Below are 23,533 nucleotides of genomic sequence, written 5' to 3' on the forward strand. Positions count from 1 at the left end.
TTGTAGAAGAAAATTGTAAGATAACTCCATCAAATACACCACAAACTATTCCTGATGGCAGCATTTAATTTATAAAACCCTTTTTATATTCAAGGTTTTATAAAACCTTAAAGCAAGGATATACTTATCTATATATGAGAGAGAGATTAATTTAAGAGTGGTATCCAATAGTGATTTTATATTAGTTTTCCCCCCAATCCTCCTAGTCACTGTAGCCTTTCAAAAACTGCTCCTGCACCTGAGGGTTGGGGGACCTTCAGAACATTACGCGATATGGGCACAGGCTTACAGAAGGTGGGAAGGCTGGATACCCCTTTTTGTGTGTGAGAGTGTAAGTTATTGCCACTACTGCAAGGTCGCTGTTGGATACAATCCAATATATTTACCATTATAAGGAAATATCGGAAGCCCGCTGTAATGAATTTGCGGAGCACTTCCAAGATAAGATTGACTGCATCCGTCGGGACTTGGACTCTGACATTATGACAGATGAATCCAGTGAAGTGTCCAGAGCGCGGCCTTGTCCTTTATTATTGGATGAGTTTCAGTTGGTGCAGCTTGAGGAAGTGGACAAGGTACTTGGAATGGTGCGGGCGACCACGTCTGCTCTGGACCCTTGCCCATCTTGGCTGGTGAAGGCTGGCAGGGCTGTAACCACCGGCTGGGACAAAGAGGTGATAAATGCCTCCTTGAGAGAGGGAGTAGTCCCTGGTAGTCTTAAGGAGGTAGTAGTGAGACCTCTTTTAAAGAAACCTTCTTTGGACCCAGATATTTTGAACAACTACAGACCGGTGGCGAATGTCCCTTTTTTGGGCAAGGTTTTGGAGCGAGTCGTCGCCACCCAACTCCAGGTGCTTTTGGATGAAACCGATTATCTGGATCCGTTTCAATCCGGTTTTAGGTCCGGTTTTGGCACTGAAACAGCCTTGGTCGCCCTGTATGATGACCTCTGTTGGGAGAGGGACAGGGGGAGTGTGACCCTGTTGATTCTCCTTGATCTCTCAGCGGCGTTTGATACCATCGACCATGGTATCCTTCTGGGGAGGCTCACGGAGTTGGGAGTTGGGGGCACTGCTTGGCAGTGGCTCTGCTCCTACTTAGCGGATCGTCGCCAGAAGGTAGTGCTTGGGGAACATTGCTCGATACTCTGGACTCTCCATTGTGGAGTCCCTCAGGGATCGGTTTTGTCCCCCATGCTTTTTAACATCTATATGCAGCCTCTGGGTGCGGTCATCAGGAGTTTTGGAGTGCGTTGCCATCAGTATGCTGATGACACGCAGCTCTACTTCTCCTTTTCACCTTCTTCAGGTGAGGCTGTTGATGTGCTAAACCGTTGCCTGACCGCGATAATGGACTGGATGAGAGCTAATAAACTGAAACTCAATCCAGACAAGACCGAGACACTGTTGGTGAACTCTTTTTCTGCCCAGATGGTGGATGTTCGACCTGATCTAGATGGGGTTACACTCCCCTTGAAGGAACAGGTTCGTAGTTTGGGCGTCCTTTTTGACCCTTCCTTGTCGCTTGAGGCTCAAGTGGCCTCGGTGGCACGGAATGCGTTTTACCATCTTCGCTTAGTCGCCCAACTACGCCCCTATCTGGACAGTGACAATCTCGCCTCAGTTGTTCATGCTCTGGTAACCTCTAGATTGGATTACTGTAATGCACTCTACGTAGGGCTGCCCTTGAAGACAGTTCGGAAACTACAGCTAGTGCAAAACGCGGCAGCCAGGCTGCTGACGAGGACCAATCGGTCCGCGCATATAACACCTGTCCCGGCCCGTTTGCACTGGCTACCTGTTTGTTTCCGAGCCAGATTCAAGGTGTTGGTTTTGACCTATAAAGCCTTACACGGTGTGGGACCGCAGTACCTTGTGGAACGCCTCTCCTGCTATGAACCTACCCATCCACTTCGTTCAGTATCTAAGGCCCTCCTCCGGGTACCAACTCATCAAGATGCCCGGAGGATTACTACTAGATCTAGGGCCTTTTCTGTGGTGGCCCCCGAATTGTGGAATAGCTTACCTCCGCTATTTTCTTTTAGGCGCCAGGTTAAGACATGGCTATACTCCCAGGCATTTTAATGTTTACTGTTAATGTTTAATGTTTATGTGAATGTTTTAAATTCTCCTGTTATTTGGAATGGATTTTACTGTAACATTGTATTTTAACTCTGTTTTTGTACACCGCCCAGAGAGCTATTAGCTATGGGTGGTTTAAAAATGAAATAAATAAATAAATAAAATATGATTTATTTATCATGTATAAATAAAAACCCTAAATTAAAATTTAGTCCAAATTTAATACAACTTTGTGCAGGTGGACTCATCCATCCTGCAGTCCCCCTTCCCTAAAATCTTCAGATTTGCAGGGTCACATAGAGGACTGCTGGGGAAAATGGAAACCTGTTCTACCAGCAGCGTCTGTCCTGCTGGTTTTCACTCAGAGATACTTACTTTGCATTTCATATCTCTTATAGTCATGACCACCAATCAAACATATTAAAACCCCTGCGCTTCTATGAAAATGAACGAACAGAGGCAAAAAATATCTGCCATTTTAGGTTAAGCATTTTAGACACAGAAGAACAAGTCATGCCATTTATTTATTGTGAAAATTATGAGTAATGAGCCTGTCACCCAGACAGTATATTCATTTACTTTATGTCCCTTACTTTCACACCTGCGCATGCATACCTGCCATCAACCAATATGGTGGCAGGGGCATCAGCCCCTTAGGGAAACCTCAGCCACCATCTTGGTTGATGGCAGGCTTGCACCCACAGTGCAGGCAGCGTTTACTTCAAGGGAGAGATGGGTGGGGCATGCAGGTGGGCGTTGCGGGCCTGCATGGTAGTAGGGGGTGCCTGGGAGCTCCCTCTCTGTGATCTGCAGCAGGGTCGGGAGCTCACGCTGCCACAGATCGCAAAAGGGAGCGCTACCCACTCACCCTAAGGAGGGGCCCTTCAGGGGCCCTCAGACAGGGCCTGACCTGGCCACCCTCTGGTGCCGGTCCTGTTTAAAAATGAATATTGATGTGTTAGGAAGACACATTAAACAGCTCACTATACAGAAGTCACTGAAGATACTAATTTTAATACGGATCTAATTACTGGATCTGAAGAACTACAGAACCCATTTTAAAATGAAATAAAACATAGTGAAGCAGGAAGTAGACAATAGTTCAGTCTTGGTAAATTTAACATCTGTGAAGAAGTAAACCACAAGTCATGCATGATAAACTAAAGAAGAAACAAGGGTTGTAACTCCTGGCTAAGTCATTGGAAGTATTTTTTACTAATCAATATTTTTACAGACAGACTAAGGATAGATTTGTTCTCCAGACACTTAAAGACACACACCTGCAATAGACTTTAGGAGTGTGCACTAACCACAAGATCCAGTCCAGACCCCAATTTGATGCTTCAGAAAACAACCCACCTTGGTCCAAAGCACTTTAGAGACTACCCAATTTGGCTCAGGTTCCAATGCCAACTCTACTTTCAGGGGAAACAAGGCTTCATTTCCTACACATAACTGGGAAAATCAAAAACTTCTATAACTTTTTTCTCCTTTTGACAGAAGTGGGTAGAATTTTCAGGCACAGGAACCCTACCAGAATGGATTAAGGCCACCAAAGTACAGGCAAATATGTCCAGGGCTTTTCATGCTAGACACATCTATAGGCACGTTGCCCATACAGAGAAGATAAATTCTGTGAAATTTCACAAGGATAGCTGCAAAGATTCTTCCACAAGGGCAGTTGTCATAGATTTGGAGTGGTTAAAAAAGGATTCACTTAATCACCCCTATTGTGTTATGGACAATTTGTATGAAAATAGCATATATCACAAAAGTACTCCTATGTCAGAAATCTGCCAAATTAGAGATAAATAAGCCCTAAACTGTTTGTGCTAGGCACCTTTAAAGTTTGTTTGTTTGTTTGTTTGTTTGCAGAGGGGGGAGATAAAAAGGATATGCTTTCTTTCCTGTTATTTTGTGGCCACAGATTCATTAATAAGTAGGTAACCCTTGGTGGTGTTACACACAGAGCAACAAGCAAAGTCTTTTGAAGTGAGGAACAGGCTGATGTGGGCCATTGGACCCATAATCCCCCCACCCCAAATCCTCCATTGTGGCTTGCCTACACTGCATCTGTTTCTTGATGGGGCAAAGCTTGAGAGTTAGAAGACTTGTCATCCTCACTCTGCCCTTGACCTTCAACTCAAATTCTTCCCCAAGCAAGAGGAACTGATGCTGTCTACAACAGTGAAGATGTGTTTGAGCTTGACGGAAAGAGAACTCAAAAGGCCAGTGTTGCTACCACATTTTTTCCGTTGCCCCTAACTCTGTCCCTGGGGACACTATGTGGTTTGCTGCCAGAACCACATGCATGCCTCGTAATCAGACACAATAATGAATTGCTAATAATTTTTTCATAATAGAGGTGTGACTGTGTAATGATGATGATGATCAAGGACATGAGTGATGCTTTGCTGCTTATGGCAACCACGAGAAGGCTTGTGCACATAATAATATTGTAATTAGTAACATATAATTGTGCGTGTGTATGTGTGTGTGCACACACACTTGTGCTACACACACACAGACAAAAGGAATTTAAACTATTAAAATATCCTGACTTGATAATAAATATGTAAAAATCACCCAGTACAGGCTAAAGACTGTGTATGAAGAGTACATACACAAAGGCACAAAGAATTTAACATAGGCAGCATAGCATAAGGCTGAATAAAATCACTTGAGTCAGTAAACTGAACAATCCTAAATTGAAGGATCCACTACCCTATTAAAAAAAAGCAAGCAACACAAAACTCAGAAACAACCAGATTAAATTAAAAGGAATAAATAAAAAAAAACTATAGGATTTGAAAGAAAGGGGTGGATAAAGGGAGGGACTGGGTTGGATTTTAGCAAAAGACAAGCTTCCCTTCAGCTGCTCCACCGGAACTCTTTTAACAAAGTTTCTACTCTACAGAATTTGCAAAAGAACATGAAGCATGCAAGACCAAGACTATTTATTTATTTCAACATCCCTCTTCCAATGCACTGGGATTGGACAGTCCAGTAAAATCATTTCTTCCAATTACAATTATTAAATAAATTCTTATTAATTAAATAAATACGTGTAGGATATATTCACTTATAGAAATATTTACATTCACAGAAATGCACTCAAAATATAGCTTGTGTATATTCTACCTATTTGGAAAATGTGTTCAATTAGTGCCCAGGCCAAAATGCCATGAAAAGCCTTGGGAACACCATATGCCTGTTAAGGAACACAGTACAGTTTCATTCTCACACTCTCTACGTTAATCAGGAAAGTTCAGGGCCACTTGTTTCACCTAGTCTGTGGCACTGGCTAAATGACTGACTTTTATCTGCTTCTCTTATGACTCTGCCAATGCTTATTTTGTATTTTAAATTATTTCTGTTGTTATTGTTGTTATTAAAAGTTTTATTGTTTAACCACATAGTGTCTTTACTTTGAGGAAACTCTCTTGAATTAAACGTTTTTGGAAAGTGGCTATAAATTATAGAACAAACGAAATAAATAAGAATAACACGAGAAAACAAGCAGTTCCATGCTTTTTTTGTGTGCTTCTCTGTTCAGCAGGGAGTGCCATGCAGAGAGAACCATAGTTCAAATATGCTTGCGAGATGTCATTCTAAGGCAGGGATGGTGAGCCTTTTCAGCCCAGCAGGCCAGATCTTTATTTCTCAAGCATGGCAGGCCAAATTCAGCAGGTGGTTGGGGCCACCCACCAACCATCTGACAGCACTGTGACATCAGGTGATTGACAGGTAGGCAGCCCTGCTCACCTGCCCAATTTATATCAGGAAGACAAAGATTTGCAGCACTTTGGGACTTCAAAGCCCTATGCAGGGCTTGCAAATAGCCCTTTGAAGTACTGCAAGGCCTGGCATCACCCCTATCACAGCTATTAGGCAGTAACCCCAAGCCTACTTTCTGCAGGGATTGGCTGTGTGACCGAGTTGCACAGCCATTCCAGTGAGCTTGGAGTTACTGCCTATCAGGTGATAGGTGGTAACTCCTAACTGCTGTCCTCTGGGGAAGAAAATACTTCTTTTTAAAATTGAGATTTCTGTTTCTTTCCAAAGGAGCTTGCAGAGCCCCTTCGGAAGTGTGGCACAAGGGGAATTCCAAGCTCTGTGCACTGGGAAGTGCTGAGCAAAGGGCTTAGAAATCACTTTGTACAGCACATCGAAAGAGCCCGACAACCTGGTGTTCTTCACCACTTAGGAAGTTCTACAGACGCAGCTTTGCAGGCACTGCCAATTGACGGTGCCTGCAAAGCCCCATCTTTACTTGCCCCTCACCTGATGTTATATATATCATCAGGTGTAGGACAGACAAGTGTCTCTTGTCCAAAACGACCTAGTGGATCAAATGAGAGGGCCTGGCAGGCCAGAGGTTCCCCACTCCGTTCTAAAGCATGGCATTCCTGCCTCTTTGAAAAATCTAAAAACAAAGAACCTGAAATCTATTAAAACAAGATATTTCATTGCTTCACTACTTTAATACAATATCACCATAAATCATTAAATACACAATGTATTTTTATTGGTGTCAGTAGTGGCTTACATAAGCCACAGATTTCTCCTTACCTGTGCTCCAATTCTCTGATGGATAAAATGACTCCCGAAGTCAATGGTTGCTGCTGTAGGGTGGCCAGAAATGTGAACTCACTTTTATTCCGGAAGAGCTGAATTAACTTCTCACTTGTATGGGGTGCTGCATGGATTTCTCTATCTATAGCTAAAACAAAAGTTTGGAAGAGGAAGAGGGGAAGAAGCATACTGTAAAAATGTTTACATCTGAAAGAGGAAGAAAATACTTTTCCCTTTTGTCTCCTGCAGATACATTCTTCATTCTGGGAGAATTGCCAACATGTGCTACTTTTGCAACCATGTGTAAAAACAGAAAACTTCATCTTTATCAGTGTGCCCCATTTGTCACACTGACAAGTTCACAATCAGACATCCACTGATATTCTGACAGAGTTTCTGACGGAATGCTGAGCCATTCAGGTCTGCTATGAGCAGATTACATTGCTGATTCATGAAGTGTGCTGAAATAAGATAATAGGCTCCCAAATTCAGAGGGGCCGACTGTTCCTCGAGTCACTTGCTAAGCTCAAATTTCAATTTTACTACTGTCTCAGTTGCTCTCCTTCCATAATACATATACAAAATCTGTCCTTGTACCATATGCAAGCATTATTGCTAGCAATACTCTAGTGACATACTTTTAACTCCCAAATGTATTTATTTTAATGCACTGGCACACATAATATACTTACAGGAACAAGCATAATTTCTGGGACGTCTCAGTTTAAATAAGCAATGTGTGGATGTTCATGCAATATTTATTAGACCACAATCTGATGTTTAGACAGGCATACCACTCCCTACAGGCATTGAAACTTAAAGCCACATTTCCTTCAGGTCTTGTTAGTTTATACTGTTGCTTAAGGGATGGGAAAGAAATAATGAAACCAGTAGACTATGACATTTATATTAAAAAGAATGACTCACCCACCGTTCAACCTACATTTCTGTTCTGCTGACTTTCAAAGCACTAGCTTTGTCATATATTTTGAGGATTTGTGTCAGTTTCGGTCCCTTAATTCCATTCATTACTCTCTTTTTTTTAAAAAAAAAGCCATGCTACATTCTGACTTTCCAAAGGTTTTTGACAGAAAATTCCAAGACTTGATTTCATGCTAATAAGTGTCCACTCATTCCTAGGCAAAACCTAGGGGGTCAAAAGGCAGAGATTGCAGAAAGTTCTCTGTTCTAAATTGTACAGCTATTGCATACACTAATAATACTAACAATTCTTCTGCTACAATACCAGTAACCACAGATGATCTCATCCAGGCCCTTGCATACAGGTAAGCAGAAAACAACATACATACTCTGCAGATATCTCCATAAACTGAGCAGAAGAACAGGCTACAGTCACACAGCAGATGTGTTATATGGTCAAGGAATAAAGCATGGGAAACGCTTTCAAAAAGCATTCACTGTTTTAAAAATGGTGGGTACATCAAAACATGAGAAAAAACAAAACCGCTGTTCTCGCTGAAGGCCAAACTACACTTAACTACATAGTTCTGCCCTTGAGTGCTGGTTTTTATTTTTTACCAGTTGCCTACATGGCAGCATGATCCAGTTAGAGGGCTTTAAACCTTCACCCCATGCTGCAGTCCCAAGCTACATCCTAGCTCCTGCACATGCAATCTGCATGGTAAAAAAGGTCACCTATTGAAATGAATGATATGGACAGCCCTAGCAATATGCAGGGCGAGATTGCAGTCTCAGCCAGCAGCATACTGCAAGGAACAGAGAGTGTGTTCCACTTCCATATCCCCAGGCTTCTGGGCCCCTCATATGTATAGTGCTTGCTTGGTACTTGCTGCACTCATAAGTCCACATGCAAGCCTACAAAGATACTTGGATGTGCAGTACATGAGACAACCAGTGTGCAGATGCACTGGCTGAAAGAATAGGCATATAAAATAATTTCATTTTCCCAGTAAGAAACTAATAGTGGGAAACTGCTGCAGCTTGAGTTCTGGCCAAATATGATGTTCTTGCATGATTATCTGTTGCATTGAAGAAATATGTTTGTATCCCTCATAGCATATGAGTAACAATTAAATACACTGAAGAAAGAAAAGCAAAAAATCTTCACAAACTCTAAACTCAAGGCAGCCAACTCACAAACCAGTTAACCTACATTATCTTCAGTTTCTTGATTGAGTCCCAAGTGCTTTTATTCAGTTGATAGTCAAAAAGTTTTAATAAATTGGATTGAAAATCTGGGCCCAAGTATGAAAGCTGGAAGCCATTCACTTCAAATAGGATAGGCAGCCTGATCCTAAAGGTATCAGGGTATCATATGTGGTGTCTTCCAGATGTTGTGGACTGCAACTCCCATAATTCCTGACCATTGCCCATGCTGGCTGAGGCAGATGTTCACAACATCTGGAGGGCAATACATTGGCTATTTCTGCTTATCAGGCATGTCACATGCTGTGATACAAGGTGTGATTTGGGAATAAAATTAATCAAGGTGTGATTCTAGGGGGGGTGGATATAAAGCAAATCAAAGTAAATCAAGGGGAAATGTAACATGAAAATTTTATGCTTGCTTAAAAGTATGCAGCAGAAAAAACCCCAGCACTGGCCCCAGTTACTTCCCCTTTCCATAGGCAGGCAGTTGGAAACAACAAGGGTGAAACACAATGCACAGGCATTGCCTGACCATTATGAGTCAATAGGACCGCTCTGCTGTGTAGCAACAGGAAGAAGCAGCTGACACAGCCATAAGGGGACTTCTGCAGGAACAAGAATATCTTGCGATGCTTGTGATACAAAGTCACCCAGGGTATGTGGAAAGCACCGAAAGACACAAGGAGGGAGGGGTGCGAGTGGACAACACGTACACAGTTGGCAAGCAGCCAAAGGGCGGCGGCTCAAGGCAATCCTATGGCAGAGAAATGGGAAGTGCTGTCGATGGGAGGGGGAGCAAGGAGTGTGTTAAGAAATCTATATAACCTATGCATATGTAACCATGCGCCAGACTTGAACCTTCAGACGTGAGTCGAGGGTCAGTCTCCTTTTGCAAAAGCTTGTGATAATCAATAAAAGGTGATTGGATCAGAGCTGGTCTCCTGTCTGGTGAATTATTGGGCATTCCCACCAGGTGAAAAACAAACCCCTTGTGTAACAATGCCTCTAAATTCAACAAAAAAGTATGAGCCACTGCTGCTAGAGGCAGTCTAAGGGCCAAACTATATGTGATATTAAATGGAGGATTTCATCCCAATGCAAGCAGCAGCAGCTTCAAAAGACTGATTATACAGCCACAAGAGTAAGGCGAGTAAGGTCCTAGACAGAGATGAGTTGATTAAGAAAATAGAGCAAATGCACAAGAAGCAAGAGGAGGAGAAAAGGCGTCAAGAACTTTTAAATCAGAAATTAGCAGCGGCTTTAGAAAGACAGGATAGATGGATGCGATAACAGCAAAAAGATACCTCAACTCCCACACCCAGTCATGACGAGTCTGAAGAATCAGACCCGGAGGAAGTAGAAGCCCCAAAAGCAGGAGTAAAGACAAGGTCACAGTCTAAAAAGGATAAGAACCCTGCGGGTCATTATCCTATGAGAGAAGTGGTTACCCAAGGAGGTCAGGCAGCATATGTGTATGCCCCATTCTCCACCTCTGATTTGTTTAATTGGAAAAATCAGACCCCTACCCTGAGAGAGGACCCCACAAGGATGAATGATCTTTTCCAGTCCATTTTCCTGAGTCACAACCCGACTTGGGGAGACATCCAGACTCTGTTGCAAACTCTTCTTAGCCCAGAAGAGCGAACAATGGTAGTTAGTCAAGCTCGAAGGCTAGCAGAAACTGAGGCCAGACAGCAAGGTGGGACCCCCACAGCCGATGCCTTCCCTACTAGGGACCCGGAGTGGAACTCCAGGACAGGTCCTGCAGAAGCGTTAGTGAACTATCGAAGGCTGATTTTAAATGGATTACAGAGTCCTGTTCCCTGAGCGTGTAATCTAAGTAAAATCTATGAGGTACGGCAAGGGAAGGAAGAGGATCCAGCGGCTTATTTGGAAAAGTTACAAAAGGCATTTCACCAGTATAGTAATATGGACCCTGATGCAGCCGAAAATGGTCGGCTCTTGAAAACCATGTACATTGCCCAAGCAGCCCCAGATATAAGGAAAAAGTTGCAGGAACTGGATGGGGAAGCGGAAATGCCCATTGCACAGCTAGTGGATGTGAGTTTTAAGGTGTTTGTGAATCGGGATCAAGTAGAAAAGAAGGAAAGTGAAAAGAGATGTAGCATGATGGCTGCGGCAATAGCCACGGGAGTCAGAGATTCTCAAAATGGCAGAAGGAAGGTGAAGCAGGATGAATGTGCAAGGTGTTTTAGGAAAGGACATTGGGCCAGAGATTGCCCCCAGCGAGAAGGACAGAGACGGGGATTAAAGAGAGACAAGTGTGCAAGGTGTGGGAAAAAGGGCCATTGGGCTAGGGATTGCATCCAAGCCCAGACGCAGGAGAAACCACCTGCAGGCCCATACCCAAAGAAAGAAGGGACTTTTCGAGCGGAAAAGGAGCTGGTTGAGTATGAGGAAGATTCAGAATGAAGGTGGTCGGGCCAGTCCCCTAAGAGGCTAGAAGAACCAACTGTGCCTCTTAAAGTTAGGGAACATACATATAGGGCCCTTATTGACACCGGGGCTACCTACTCGATATTACCAGGGGCAAAACCTGACCAAATAAGCCCCCACGTTAAGAAGGTGGAAGGCATTGATGGAATAAAGCAAAATCTACATTTTACATGGCCCCAGTTGACTAAAATTGGAGATGGATATATACAACATGAATTATTGGTATCACCAGATTGCCCTGTTGCCCTATTGGGCAGAGACATTTTGACAAAACTGCAAGCTTCCATTTTGTTTGAAGGAAATCAGATGAAAGTAACTATCCCTAAATGTTGCAGTTCTTCTTATCAAATGGCCCTGAGGGAGGTGGAGCAGCATAAACCTAAACCAGAGATACCATGGGAAAAGGAGGCAGTGGATGTCCCCGAGAAAGTGTGGCCATGCAAAGGCAACCTGGCTAGAGCTTTGGAGGCACAGCCAGTGAGAGTAACCTTAAAACCTGGAGCGAAGCCACAGCCAGTGAGGCAGTATCCCCTCAGGCAAGAAGTCAGAGCAGGTCTGCAACGCCTTATCCAGCAATTCCTGAAGGAAGGATGGCTGCATGAGACTACTTCACCTCATAATACGCCTATCATGGGGGTCCCCAAAGCAGGGAAACCTGGAGTTTTCCATTTAGTACAAGACTTGCGAATTATTAACTCTAAAGTGGCCGGAGACCACCCTGTAGTCCCGAATCCACACACTATACTCGCCCAGGTCCCACCTGAGGCCTCCCATTTTACTGTATTGGAATTAAAAGATGCGTTTTTCTCAATCCCCCTGCATGAAGATAGTCAAAATCTATTTGCCTTTGAATGGGAGAACTCCCAGACGGGGAGGATCCATCAACTAACCTGGAATGTGCTGCCCCAAGGATTTCTATCCTCTCCCTTAGAATTTACAAAGGCCCTTCAAAAGGACTTGGAGGGATGGCGGGAAAACAACCCCCAGACCCCGGTTTTGGTTTATGTAGACGATATTCTGCTCTGTGGGCCAAATAGGGAGATTTGCCTCACTGCAACCAACTCTCTGTTGAAGGAACTGGCCAGAAAAGGGTATAAAGTGTCAAAAGACACAAGTACAATGGTGCCAGGAGGAGGTGACTTTTCTGGGCTACCAGATTAAACAAGGGACCAGATGCTTAGGACCAGAAAGAAGAGAGGCAATATGTGGCATGTCCAGTTCCCGAAACCCCAAGGAACTGCGAGCATTCTTGGGATTAGTAGGCTTCTGTAGACAATGGATCCCTGAGTTTGGTGTTAAAGCGGCTGGTCTTTATGAGTCACTGACAAAAGAAGGACTCAAAGAGTGGCAATGGACCATGTTAATGGAAAAAGCCTTTAGGGAATTGAAACAAGCCCTAAATGCACCCCCAGCCTTGGCTCTGCCAGATGGGGACAAGCCTTATAGACTGTATGTAAGCGAAAACAAGGGCGTTGCTTCAGGAGTCTTAACGCAGAGATGGGGAAACCAGTGGAGACCTGTTGGGTACTACTCCAAAGTACTAGACCCAGTTGCAAAAGGGTGGCCGACCTGTTTGCGAGCTGTAGCAGAGGCAGCCTGCTTATTGCAAAAGGCAGAGAAAATTGTCATGGGAGCACAGTTGGAAATAACGGGTCCACACAATGTAGCCAGAATCCTGGGAACAAAGGCAGACAAGGTTCTCAACCCTTCGAGACAGACCTCATATGAGAATCTGCTGACAGGTCGTAACAACCTGACTCTGTCGGTCTGTAACACCTTAAACCCAGCAACCTTACTCCCTGAACCGGGGGAGTTGTTCCATGATTGTCTAGAGGTCCTAGACCGAGATACCAGCATAAGACCTGGGTTGAGAGACATCCCAATAGAAGGAGCCAATAGGATCTTTGTGGACGGGTCCAGCCAAGTGATTGAGGGCAAACGCTGTACCGGGGCTGCGGTTACTAAAGACAAAGACATTTTGTGGAAACAGGCTCTTCCCCCATGCTGGTCAGCCCAGCAAGCGGAGCTGTGGGCTGCCACTAAGGCTCTGGACTTATATGCAGACAAAGAAATCAATTTGTATACTGATTCTAAGTATATTTTTGGAATTACACATGCCTTTGGAGCCCTATGGAAAGAGAGAGGATTCCTAAGTAGCAATGGGCAGCCTATTCAAAATGGGACTGAAGTTAAGGCCTTTCTGAGTGCACTGCTCAAACCCAAGAAGGTGGCTATGATACACGTACCAGCCCATGGCAGATGTAAAGATCCAGTGTTAAGAGCAGGAAATAGACTGGCAGACCAAGTATCAAAAGAGGCAGCTCTAAGTAAACAGGAGCCTGAAATGGAAGGAGCGTTAATTCCATCACTTGACTTGTCTAGCTATCAAGCAATTTACTCCCCAGCAGAAATCCAAGGAGCTCGAGAAGCAAAAGCTAAACTCCTCCCAGGAGGGTGGTGGCAAGTGCCGGGAGGGCAGATCATCATTCCCCATCCCTTGCTACAACACTTGGTGTTAAATATGCACAACGCCACACATCTGGGAGGGAGCGCACTGGGAGATTTGATGGCACAATATGTAATTGCACCAGGACTATATGTAGAGACCCAGAGAGCAGCAGCACAATGTCCCTCATGTGCAGCCTTGAATGCAGCAGGTCCAAGGCCTCCAGCCCCGATGGGAGGCCAACTGTGGGCCTTCTACCCCTTCCAACGCATCCAAATAGACTTTGCAGAGCTCCCAAGGACAATGGGGTGGCAATATTTGTTAGTGATAGTGGACCAACTCTCAGGATGGGTGGAAGCTTTTCCCTGTCACCATGCAACAGCACAAGTTGTGGCTAAGATATTGATGAAGGAAATAATACCAAGGTTCTTGTTGCCAGAATGCATTGAATCTGACCAGGGACCACATTTTGTTTCGAAGCTGGTCCAACATGTAAGTGACTTTTTAGGAATCCAATGGAAACTACACACGCCCTGGAGACCGCAGTCCTCTGGCCAGGTTGAGAGGACCGTTAGCACGACCAAACAGACTGTAACCAAAATTTGCAGAGAAACTAAACTGAAATGGCCGGAGGCACTACCATTTGCCCTAACCCGAATTCGTTGTAGTCCAAGGGGGGAGACTAAATTGTCACCATATGAGGTTTTATATGGCAGGCCACCACGGTTGGGGCAAGGGACAAGTCCTGCTGTAAATATGATGTTGGGGGACAATGCTGTTGTGGAATATGTAACTGCCCTGCAGTTTGTACTACATGATCTCCATGGGTACGCTAGAAAATTCCAGAGACTGCCGCTGGAAGGACCTACTCATTCCTACCAACCAGGAGACTGGGTTCGTGTCCGGAAGTGGGAGCAGGAGCCCCTCAAGGACAAGTGGAGTGACCCAAAGCAGATACTGTTGACGACCCATGCTGCAGTAAAGCTGAACGGAGTGACGAAATGGATCCACATAAGCAGACTGAAAGCAGCATCACCACTAGTGGAACCAGTGAAGGAGGTAGCCAAGGACCTCCCAATAGCTGAGGGATGGACGAAGAGCCCAGAAGAAAAGTGCTATCGAAGGCAGTACCGGGTCTCGGCCTGAAGGCGAGGTTCAAGAGGAAGAGTGAATAAAATGCACTCCATGGACTATTATGTTAGACTTCGAGTAGCTTACTGGGATATTTTTGGGGGAAGGGCAATAGTTAAGCTCTGTGGGATTGTGATTGTAATCATTGTGTTGTATTTTCTTTGCTGCAACCACTCGAGATGAGATAGAAGAAAGCGGGTGAATGGGGGGTGCAAATAGGCCAGAATTCCAAACTGTAGTAGGAACCTATCGTAGCATATCTTTGTTCCGTGAATATCAGTATCCAATCCCAGGATTATTTGGAGGATTGTATCTAAATAGGAGAGGGGTGGTCCTGATCTCCCTGACCTGCACCAACGCCCACAACTATTGGTATCAACCCGTATGGCCATATAGAAGACAAGATTATTTCTTCTATAAGTAGGAGCCATAACACATACTAAAATGAGATTGCTGTGGGTTTGGACACTTTTCCTCTGTGTACAGGCAGAGGAGCCAGAAAATTCTGTTATAAATTTAATCCATAGGGTGGTGCAAGAGTTCAACTTTTCTAGTTGCTGGGTGTGTGCACACGCAGGAGGGAGCAGCACAAATTTTCTCCCTTTTAGACCCCTTCCCTTGACAGCCTATGGGCATGTGTATCAGGAAACAGTCCTACATGTGCAACATTGAAATATAAATGATACCTGGAGTACTTACAACTTCACTACCGGGAAAAACTGGTATCAGGTTAACCCCAAGATTGGAACGTGGTGTTTCCAAAGAGAGTCACGGAAGGGGGAGGCTAGCACGCCAGTTGGAATTTCTAAGTGTGACATAATCCTTAAATGGCACCTCACTCCAGTTTGGCCCGAGGGCCTTGATTGTGCCAAGTATAAAGGGTTGTGGAATAGCACCCATCTGAATGGCACACGAGATCTAAAACGATCAGAGGATGAGTGCCACGGAAAGCGTCACACTGAGTTAATGTTGATGTGCTTGTGCAGCTGCCCTAGAACTACCCTTAGGTATTATGATAAACTCCATATACTTTGGAGCATTGGATGGGTTCAAGGAAACATGGTATGAAGTAGGGACACCAGTGAATCGAAATCACCAAAGTATATCGTGCAAGGGAGAGGGTATTGAACCAATCCTCTGTACAATGCATGCAAAGGATTTGTTCTTTAGTAGCACTTTTCAAGGAGGATGGTATGACCCAAGGAAGGGAAGAAGAAACATGTTCTCAAACTTAGATGGAACCCGCCCTGGGGATAGGGGACCGTTCCCTGATGGTATAAAAGCCAGGTTGGGGCATCATTTTGTCTGTGGCACCAGGGCATATAAAGAACTCCCAGCCAACTGGATGGGTACATGTTATGTGGCCCTTCTGCTCCCACCCATATCTGTATATAATGATACTAATCTTAAAGTCTACGGCCCAGTGCACCAAAGAATAGCCAGATCTACAAAACTTGAGGAAGGAGTAGCTAGTGGAGGAACCCAAGAATGGAAAGGAGAAATTTGGACGGCGGAAAGAATCCTAGATTGGGTAGGCCCTGCAACGTGGGAACCCACCTTTGGAACCAGAACTTCCCACTACTTAACAAATCGCCTTATTCGCTTGCAGGCAGTAGTGGGGATAGTAGCAAACAAGACAGTAGCAGCATTTCGCTTACTGGCAGAAGATATCAAAGACATAAGGCAGAGTATTTTACAAATCAAACTGGGAATGGATTTCTTACTTGCTGCCCAAGGTGGTCTCTGTGGGTACCTAAATATTTCTGACTGTTGCGTGATGATAGATGGAAATGGGGAGCTATTGGAAAAGCACCTAAAAAAAATAGAGGAGGTGGCTCATGTACCTGTCCAGACGTGGAATGGATTGAATTGGGACTGGGCTACAAGCTGGCTGCCTGACCTGGCATGGCTTAGAAGGGGCTTCCTTATTTTCTGCCTAGTTTTACTCATTTTAGTGGTTTTGCCTTGTTTTATTCCATGTATTCGCTTGCTAATTGTAAGAATGGTTAAAAGCATCACGCACAAACAAATGATGCTGAAGTATCAGGGGATACCTCCCACTGAAGAGGAATATGAGGATGTTGCACTTGGAGGTACCCCACAAGAGCATGAAAGCCCAATCCCCTAAAGGCTTTTTGAGGGAGGATTGTGATACAAGGTGTGATTTGGGAATAAAATTAATCAAGGTGTGATTCTGGGGGGGGAGTGAATATAAAGCAAATCAAAGTAAATCAAGGGGAAATGTAACATGAAAATTTTATGCTTGCTTAAAAGTATGCAGCAGAAAAAAACCCAGCACTGGCCCCAGTTACTTCCCCTTTCCATAGGCAGGCAGTTGGAAACAAGGGTGAAACACAATGCACAGGCATTGCCTGACCATTATGAGTCAATAGGACCGCTCTGCTGTGTAGCAACAGGAAGAAGCAGCTGACACAGCCATAAGGGGACTTCTGCAGGAACAAGAATATCTTGCGATGCTTGTGATGCAAAGTCACCCAGGGTATGTGGAAAGCACTGAAAGACACAAGGAGGGAGGGGTATGAGTGGACAACATGTACACAGTTGGCAAGCAGCCAAAGGGCGGCGGCTCAAGGCAATCCTATGGCAGAGAAATGGGAAGTGCTGTCGATGGGAGGGGGAGCAAGGAGTGTGTTAAGAAACCTATATAACCTATGCACATGTAACCATGCACCAGACTTGAACCTTCAGACGTGAGTCGAGGGTCAGTCTCCTTTTGCAAAAGCTTGTGATAATCAATAAAAGGTGATTGGATCAGAGCTGGTCTCCTGTCTGGTGAATTATTGGGCATTCCCACCAGGTGAAAAACAAACCCCTTGTGTAACAATGCCTCTAAATTCAACAGAAAAGTATGAGCCACTGCTGTTAGAGGCATTCTAAGGACCAAACTATATGTGATATTAAATGGAGGATTTCATCCCAATGCAAGCAGCAGCAGCTTCAAAAGACTGATTATACAGCCACAAGAGTGGCTGTATACTATAGCCAGCATGGAATGGTCGCATTCCGCAATGTTAAATTGAAAATACCCCCATGCCATTCTGATGCTTCCCATAAGCTCATTTCAAAACAAAACCTTACAAAACTTATAGTTCTGAACTCAGAAAAGCTTGATTAACAACCCTGTCAATTTTCATGGTGATACACAAAACAGTCAGAGAGAATCGAGAATTCAAATTCTAAAAAGAAAGAGAAAAACCTCAGAGCCCTTTTGGACTTTTTTCTGTCAGAGTTCTCATAATCTGTTGAAATTCATTAAGAATCAGCCATATTCACAGAGTACCTGTAATCCTAATACTGACCTTGCCCCATACTCTGACCTTCATCTTCTGCAGTTCAAAAGTTAAAAAAAAAAGCCTGGCTGATTTTTAATTAATTTAATAAACTTTGGCTGGAACCCTATGATAACGCGGGGCATGCTCAGTAAGAACCAACTGTCAGTGTTCTAAAAGCCTCACAGCTGCTGGGCTTCGCTAATCAGGGGGCCACACCTGAATTTGATAACATGTGCCTCTGAGCATATGGTGAGTGATGGCAACACCTGCAATCAGCCCAAATAATAGAAACAAGACATGTGCTGTGCTGATCTTGTTTTAGCAGGGAGGAAGCAACATTATTAAGACAGTTGATATAGTTCAGATGGTCACTTTAGTATGTCTGATTTACTTTGCAATTTTAGTGAAGTTTTCTATAGGAAATCATTTTCTTTTGTTTCTATTTCTGTGAATATGTGAAGTACAGCAACACTTTGCAAAATTTACACTAAAAAAACTCCAAACATAATTGTGGAATAATGGCACTGACTTCTGCAGAATAGTCTCCAGTGGACCTCAAGAGCGTCTCAATTTGCACAAGATAAAACAGTGGGAGGTGAAATATATCCTAGCAAAATTCTAGGTGTGCCCTATGATTTTAACTGACCGTGCCCACCTTGCCTTAAATGAAGTAGTTTAAACATAGCAGGCTGAAAACATGCATCCTCTTTTTTCCAACAGCTAGAGTCATTGCTGAAGTAGCAACATATTGTAATCCGTCTGATTTTACATCAAACTGCAGTTTCAGATTCAACTGTTAATGCACTCAAAATAGAAATAGAACATAACCAACAATTTGAAATACAAAAGGCTGTCTTCACCATCATATGACACCAATAAAAAGGTCAATGTAATTCAAAATCCAGGACCTTTTCCCATTGATTCTTAAGACCTAAAAGATCTCCTGAGTGTGTTTCTATTAGTATTTTATACACCACGGAGATCAGATCTTTTCCACTCAAGCCTCTGTCCAGCATGATCTTTTCAAAGGATGTAGTGTGTCTCATGGCATATGATTGTACGTGAGGGTCCCTTCAAGGTATACTCCAGCTGGTAGGTATGCAACCATCCTAACCCCCACGCTGGAATGATTGAGTTGAGTTGTAGCCAATCTTGGTTTTTATTTTGAATTTTGCATTTAAATTATTCCACCATTTGCGAATTATTTTAGGATCAATAAGTATAGGGACTACTTGAAATAAATAAAGAAATCTGGGTATTATTTTCATACGTATTGCAGCTATTCGACCCAGGATGGATAGGTTAAGTTTTCTCCAAGTTTTTATATCTTTATACATTTTACTTAATAATGGACGATAATTAACTGAATACAATCTTGAAAAGTAGGCAATGAAAAGATAACAAAGATGGCACCTGTCTAATATTTAAGGGGAGGGAATTCCAAACGGTAGGTACCACTACACTAAAGGTCCACTTCCAATGTTGTGTGGAAAAAGCCTCTTGCAGAGCATAGTGATCGACTGGGTATATAACGGGTAAGACATTCTCTCAGGTATCCCAGTCCCAAGCTCTATAGGGCTTTGTACACCAAAACCAGAAACTTGAACTTAGCCCAGTAACTAATGGGCAGCCAGTGCAATTATTTCATCAGTGGGGTGACATGTTGGTGATACCCTGCCCCAGTGAGCAGTCGTGCCACCACATTTTCCACTAGCTGCAGTTTCCAGACCACCCTCAAGGGTAGCCTCACATTACAGTAATCCAACCTGGAAGCTCCCAGTGCATGGACAACAGTGGTCAGGATATCCCAGTCCAGAAATGGCTGCAGCTGTCTTACCAGCCAAAGCTGGTAAAAGACACTCCCAGCCACTGAGGTCACCTGGGCTTCTAGTGACAAAGATGGATCCAGGAGCACCCCAGACTATGGACCTGCTCTTTCAGAGGGAGTATGACCCCATCCAAATTATCCAAACTCGGGAACAGCCAACCGACAGTGTGAATCCAATTTGGAGTGGGTCAGGATAATCTGTGTCATCCAAGAGTACTGGCAATTGCTGTGCCACAACCCTCTCAATCACCTTCCCTAAAAAAGGGGTATGTGCGACCAGGCAGTAGTTGTCACAAACCAGTGGGTCCAGGGTGGGCTTTATCAGGAGCGGTCGGATCACTGCCTCTTTCAGGGAGATTGGAACTACTCCCTCCTGCAACAATGCATTGACCACATCCTGGATTTACTCAGTCAACCCCCCTCAGCCAAGCCTTTCAAGTTGAGACCTATCCCAGTTTGCATCTGTGTCAGAATTGTTTAATATGTTTTTAATAATGTTTTTAACCCTTTTTTAAAGTTGTTTTTTTTAATGTTTTTAATGCTGTTTTGTTTTAATGTATTTTAAAATCTGTTTTTATGATGTTTTAAAGTGTTTCAGTGCTTTGGTTGCCGCCCTGGTCTCCTGCTGGGAGGAAGGGCAGGATACAAATTAATTAATTAAGTAAATAAATAAAAGAAGGGCAAGGGTCACATTGTTGCAAGCACCTTGTCCACATCATCAGGCTGCATCAACTGAAACCAATCCCAAAAAGTTACAGCAGTCATCAAGATTGCTACGAAGGCAAGCAACTTTACCCTCAAAGTGCCTTGCAAACAATTCACAGTGGACATCCAAAGGGTCTAAAACTCAATTTCCTGGAGTTAATGTCAACAGACCCCTACAATACAGAAAAGCTCCACTGGATAGCTATTTGAGGATGCAATGGTGGTAGAGAAGTGGAACTTCTTCACTGCCCTCACCACCACACAGTAGGCATGGTTGTGATGTTTTACTTGTGCCCGGTCAGCCTCACAGCACATCTTTCACCACTTGCTCTCTAGCCGTCATCCAGCCTGTTTCATTGCCCTTAGCTCACTGGTGTACCAAGGGGCAAACTAGGCTCCACAATGCAGGAGAGGGTGCTCAGGTGTAACAATGGCTTCAACAGGGCCACCTGCTCTATCTCCTGGGAACTCCGCCAGGGCATTCAGGAATGCAGTGGATTCCATTATTCTCCAAGGGCAGACCATCTTAATCTGTCCACCATGCCTGCAGGGGAGGATCAGAACTGAAAGTCTAAACGTCACTAGAAGTGGTCTGACATGACAATGGGGTGACATCCACCACCACCCAATCTCCAAGCCACCCCTTCCTCCATCTGGAGCAAAAGCCAAGTCGAGGGAGTGCCCTGCCTTATGTGTCAGGCCAGTGACAACTTGAGACAGCCCCATGGTTGTCATGGAGGCAGTGAAGTCCCAAGAGACAGCCTCAGCATGGACATTGAAATTACCCAGGGCTATTGTTCTGAGCTCCTTCAATACCACAGCCAATACAGCCTCTGCTAGCTCAGTCAGAGAAGCTGCTGGGCAGCAGGGTGGACGGTACACCAGCAGCAACCATAGTTTCCTGACTCCTTGGCCCAACAGCAGGTGCAGGCCCACACAGCCAGCTCCAAGACAGAGTGGTTTCCTTATAACAGAGATGGAAGTTCTGTAGACCACAGCAATCCCTCCCCTGTGCAGGTGTTGAACCGAGTATCCATGGGGGCAAAGCTGAGTCAGATCAACTCCTCCCAGTTCACCCACCCAGGTCTTGGTAACACACGCCATTTAGGCCTCAACTTATCCATAACTTAGGTAGACTCCAATGCAGTCTAATTTCTTATGGGAAAATGAAATTCAGTGTGCCAATAGCAGCAAAAATTCACTAACATGTTAATGATTCCATTTCCATCAAGAAATTATACTAAGTAATAGAAGAAAGGAGAGAATCCTCACTTCCCCTTCCTCTTCCTTGCAACGTACGTCCCTTAACCATCAAATTTGATTACCCACATTTTGAAGTTTAGCATGGTTGTTATAAATGACAAAAAATCCCAATTCTTTCTAAAACCTAGCCATTTCTGTGATATCTGTGCTTACATTACAAATGTCAGTGTTCACATTTCTCCTTAAAAACACAAGAACCTCTTATTGGGGATCTTCCACATTTTAGCTTTTGCACGACACATATGCAAGTACTTTTTCAACTGCAATGATACATTATCCATATATAACTCATGGAGGGGAGGGGAGAGGAGGAAGTCACACAGGTAGGAGTTTTGGGCAGGAGGGAATTACCACAAGATAAGAGGCAGCCCTTTGGTGTGGCAGGTAGATAGATGTATTGAAGTTTATGATACAGTGGCAGCTAACACATATTGCACCACACTGTTGAGCCTCAGCTCTCTCAAGGGGGCCAGGGAGGGGGAAGACATGAGTCTCAGGTTTCTCAGCTGTCAGAAGACGCGGAGGATCCAGGAGTTGTTGAGTGTCTGCAAGACCTTGGGAGGGGGAGCGAGGTTGAGCTCGGGCCAATTCCCACGGACAGTGCTGTCTCTGTAGGGGAGAGTGCGCCGCCCCCAGACATGCCAGAAGGGCAGTTGGACGATGTGTCACAGCACGCTTTGACTCCCCCTCTACCAAGCAGCTCTCGGGATACTTCAAACGCTTCCCCGCCCCCTGACCTCGAGCCCGTTGCTATGGAACCGGTTCTCTCTGATGAGGTGGGGGAAGCACGCCCCCCTCCACCTCGCTCTCAACGCCGTGAGAAATGGACAGAACAGAGGTTGGACTTACGAAGGAGTCAGAGATTACAATCCAAAACGTTCCCTACTGCAGCCCTCAGGTTCGAGCTGCTGAGTCAACTTTCTTCATATGTTGCAGAGCATGTCTAGAGTGCAGTTAGGGAATTCTAGTGAGCTAGCTTAGGGGTTTCTATGAAGCGCACTGCTTTTGATGTATCCATTACTTTAATAAAACAAGATTTAATTGCACCAGCGTCTCAGTCTCGTGGGACCCACTCTGAACAGGACACACACACAAGTTAAATATTAAATTAAATATTACAGGTTTTTATTATTATTTACCACTCCTATGAATTCTCTGCTGTGCCGTCAAAATGTTTCTGTGGCTCCCCAAGGCCCACCAATTATTTTCCACTTCTTTTGTATTCTTATTATATTATTTTTTAAAAAGAATTTTCTCATGGCTGTATTCAAAGGTAACTCACTCTGATACTGTGATGACAAAATGGATTTTGTGCCCCCAAGACCCTCCAAACATCCATTTTGAAGAATAATATTCATTTATTTACTGAATTTAATAATGAATAAAATGGTTTAAAACATGTATAACAGCTGAAGGGAAAGTCACTTGGCAGGAGGCTTGTTTGCCATGCCCACTTTTACATGTTGGCCACAGCCTGACAGGCGATCACCAGCGGGGTGACCATGAGTTAATGTGGCCCTCGCCATAAAAGGCTTTAGCCATCCCTCATGTAGATCAACATCACATCATCCAAGTGACGCTAAGTTCAGAGCAAAGAACAGGGTATGTGGAAAGGTCTGCTGTG

The 23,533-nt window shown here is 44.2% G+C and overlaps 1 protein-coding gene across 8 annotated transcripts in view; it reads right to left on the reverse strand.

The window, feature by feature from the left end:
• NELL1 (neural EGFL like 1) overlaps window positions 1-23,533 on the reverse strand; it is an 859,864-nt gene that overhangs the window by 725,790 nt on the left and 110,541 nt on the right. For all 8 annotated transcript variants that reach the window (XM_061610630.1, XM_061610631.1, XM_061610636.1 and 5 more), the window contains exon 3: window positions 6,654-6,804. In XM_061610630.1, the coding sequence (XP_061466614.1) occupies window positions 6,654-6,804 (151 nt within the window). The remainder of the gene's footprint in view (window positions 1-6,653; window positions 6,805-23,533) is intronic.

Source organism: Rhineura floridana, chromosome 2 (assembly GCF_030035675.1).
Source record: "Rhineura floridana isolate rRhiFlo1 chromosome 2, rRhiFlo1.hap2, whole genome shotgun sequence".
NCBI lineage: Eukaryota > Metazoa > Chordata > Lepidosauria > Squamata > Rhineuridae > Rhineura > Rhineura floridana.